The sequence below is a fragment of the Camelus ferus genome, chromosome 14 (genome assembly GCF_009834535.1).
Source record: "Camelus ferus isolate YT-003-E chromosome 14, BCGSAC_Cfer_1.0, whole genome shotgun sequence".
NCBI lineage: Eukaryota > Metazoa > Chordata > Mammalia > Artiodactyla > Camelidae > Camelus > Camelus ferus.
The window spans coordinates 53475374-53478275 of NC_045709.1; the positions used below are offsets into that span (position 1 = coordinate 53475374).

The window sequence follows — 2902 nt, forward strand, 5'->3', positions numbered from 1 at the left end:
AAGAAATGGTGGCACAGCTCTATAAGAGAACATCTAAAGGTGGAACCCACCTGGGTACCCATCACCATGGGGGTGGGTGGACAGAATGGTAGATGCATGCCAGAATTACGTACAAGTGGAAAGCAAAGGACCAGATGGACACCCAGTAACATGAATGATTCTAAAAACAGCACTGAGTTGAGACGAAAAACTACGTAAGAAATGAAATCTACAACAAAACATGCAATTCACATTAATGTAAAGGGAAAAAATAAGAAAAATACCCATTTTCAAGAATAAATGTTTATAATAACTATAAATGGAATATAACCTTTAAAAATTGTGAATCACTATGTCTTGCACTTGAAACTTAATGGAGTACTGTAAATCAAAACATACCTCAATAAAAACTTTTTTAAAAAGGAACAAATGTTAAAAGAAAAAGAGAGAGAGGGAGAAAGGGAAATGAACTACAGAGTTAAAAAGAATAAACATATAAGAAGTGATCTTACAAAGATCAATGATGATTATGTGTCATAAACTCAGGAATATGGCTAACTTAACCTACATTTTCAGCCCAACCAGAAAACTACAACAATGAAAAACTATACATAAGCACCATGGGATACATAAATAATGATATAAGTGCTGCATAAGTGTAAATACTTCTGTTACTTATTTTTAAGTAGTATTATAAGGCATCTAAGAGCTTAAGTGCATTGATTAATTTAATCCTCCCAACAACTCCATGACGTAAATACAATGATTATTCTTATAGTTGAGCCTTCAAAAGCAATTCATCCTTGCCCCACCTTTAAGTCATTCTTTCTTTCAAGATGTTTTATTTGGTACACAAATAGTATTCACTCCCCCTTTACTTTTAAAAATAGCTTTTTTAAACTACGCAAAAAATGTAATTATTTTCTTGAAATTTTAAATGCATCATTTCAAGTTCAGATTACATTTACATAAACTTAATTCTTAATTACCTGCAGTTTGAAAACAATCAAGCACATAGAGAACAACATTTATACACGATCTTACCTTTGTAAGATAATCAACTTTCAAATTGTCGATCATCATGTTTTTCTGTGATAGTTCTATTTTCAGTAACTGAATATTATGAAGTAGTTCTTTCCGTTCAATTAGCTGCCTGGTGATTTTGATTTTATTGTCTCGCTCTTCTGATGAGGAAATATCATCTGTCGGAACTGTTGTTTCTAAACTAATATCTTCGGATTCCAGAGAGCTAGAGACGTTCAGTTTTTTTGATGCCTTGGCAACTTTTCGAGACATTTTTAATTATTACGGGTCACTTTTCTTCTCCAATTCCACTTCCGATTTTCTGTAGGTTAAAGAATATTGATTGAAACATACTCAAATTCTCTGTGGAATGCATAAAGTATATCAAAGTGTACTGTGGATTCCTAAGTAATTGTTGGCAAACTGGAGAACCTCAAATCCAGGACAGATTGGTAAATTACTGCTCAAATCAAACGTATTAAATCAAACTTATTAAATCCTATTATTAACTCATATCTTTGATGAATAAAAAACTCAGTTTCTGGGGAGGACTCTTACTTAAACAAAGAAGTGTATGAGATAAAGGATAAAGTCCTAAATCACTAGTACTCAGGAATGCTACTAATAAAAACAGTACATTTTCAAGATAGAGAAGTTACTTCTGAGTTGGTCAGGGGAAGGTTACACAGAGGTAAGACTTAGAATCTTAAAGGATTTGGACAGAAATAATAAAAAGGAAAATAATGCAGGTATTAAGGTCGTACAGAAGTGGTGAAAGTGTAAAACAACAGAAGGGGATAGTGGTAGTCAGGCTGGACCAAGTCTGTGTGAATTTGAGTGGTGATTCCCCCCCCCCCCCCAACACACACACACATAAGGGCTGTTCCTCATACATAATCAAGACTGTGGACGGCCTTAGATGTTTCAATATGTTCCAAATTTATTCTACCGGCAATGAGGCATCACTGAAGACGTTTTAAAAAGGGAAATAGTGAGATAAAGCACTTTTATAGACTTGTAGATTGTAAAATGAAAACAAGAGAGTAAAAGAACAATTCATCAATCTAAATCAAACTGCTTATCCCTTCACAAAAATTTCAGCAACTCTCCTGTATTAATACTATATGACATAATAAATTACTACGGTATTGTAGACACCAGCTTTTCTAAACCGAAGGATTAGACAAAAACAAAGGTGTGTGGAGGGAAAACGGCAAGACCTTTGGTTGGATCGTCTTCCTTCGTTTTTAAAGGGACGAGGGTAAGAAAAGGTGAACTCAAAGACAGGCAACATCACCTGGATTACACAAGGTCAGGGAATGGGGCTGCCCACACGTGCGGTGTGAAAAATAAAACGCGAATGTGGCAGCATCAGAGGATTCCCTGCCCCACGGGGAGAAGGAAGGGGTAACCGCGAGGTACCTGGAAAGGTTCAATCACTCCACATAGAAGGCTGAAGCGGTCGCCACCGCCCTCACTTAGAAGAGCCGAAGGTGTCCCCAGACAGCAGCTCAGGTTGCAGCCCCTCAGCAAGGAACCTCAGGCCCGGGACCGTTAGGACTCGTAACCAAGACAACCACCTCCGCGCCGGGAGGACAGGGGAAGCTGCAGCTGCATAAGTCCACGCCGGAACCCCGTCCTCCCCGGTGCACCCAGGCGCGGGAAGCAACGCACTCTGGGAGTTGGAGTCCCGCGGCGGGACCCGCCCAATTCGCGGGCGGAAATGGCTCCGGGCTCCGCCCATCTGTCTGCTTTCGCCCAATCCTCGCAGCCCTCAGAGAGCCAACCAATGTCAGTCTCTAAGTTTTCCCGCGAGAGGCGGGGAGGTTTACTAATACCCTGGAGCGGGAAGGGGCGAACCTCCGGGTGAGGTGTAGTTGTGCGACAGGGCTCCTAGCTT

General features: G+C 39.8%; 1 protein-coding gene across 4 annotated transcripts in view; it reads right to left on the reverse strand.

Moving 5' to 3' along the window:
* The window catches only part of PIBF1 (progesterone immunomodulatory binding factor 1), a 170899-nt gene extending 168233 nt beyond the window's left edge, over positions 1 to 2666 (reverse strand). For 3 of the 4 annotated variants that reach the window (XM_014566953.2, XM_006193839.3, XM_032496882.1), the window contains exons 1-2: positions 2425 to 2666; positions 1024 to 1324 (exon numbers count right to left, since the gene is read on the reverse strand). In XM_014566953.2, the coding sequence (XP_014422439.2) occupies positions 1024 to 1275 (252 nt within the window). In that variant the 5' untranslated portion in view covers positions 1276 to 1324; positions 2425 to 2666. Of the gene's footprint in view, positions 1 to 1023; positions 1332 to 2424 lie in introns of all 4 variants that reach the window. The other variant, XM_032496881.1, reaches the window with a different exon arrangement.
* Between the last annotated feature and the right edge of the window lie 236 nt (positions 2667 to 2902).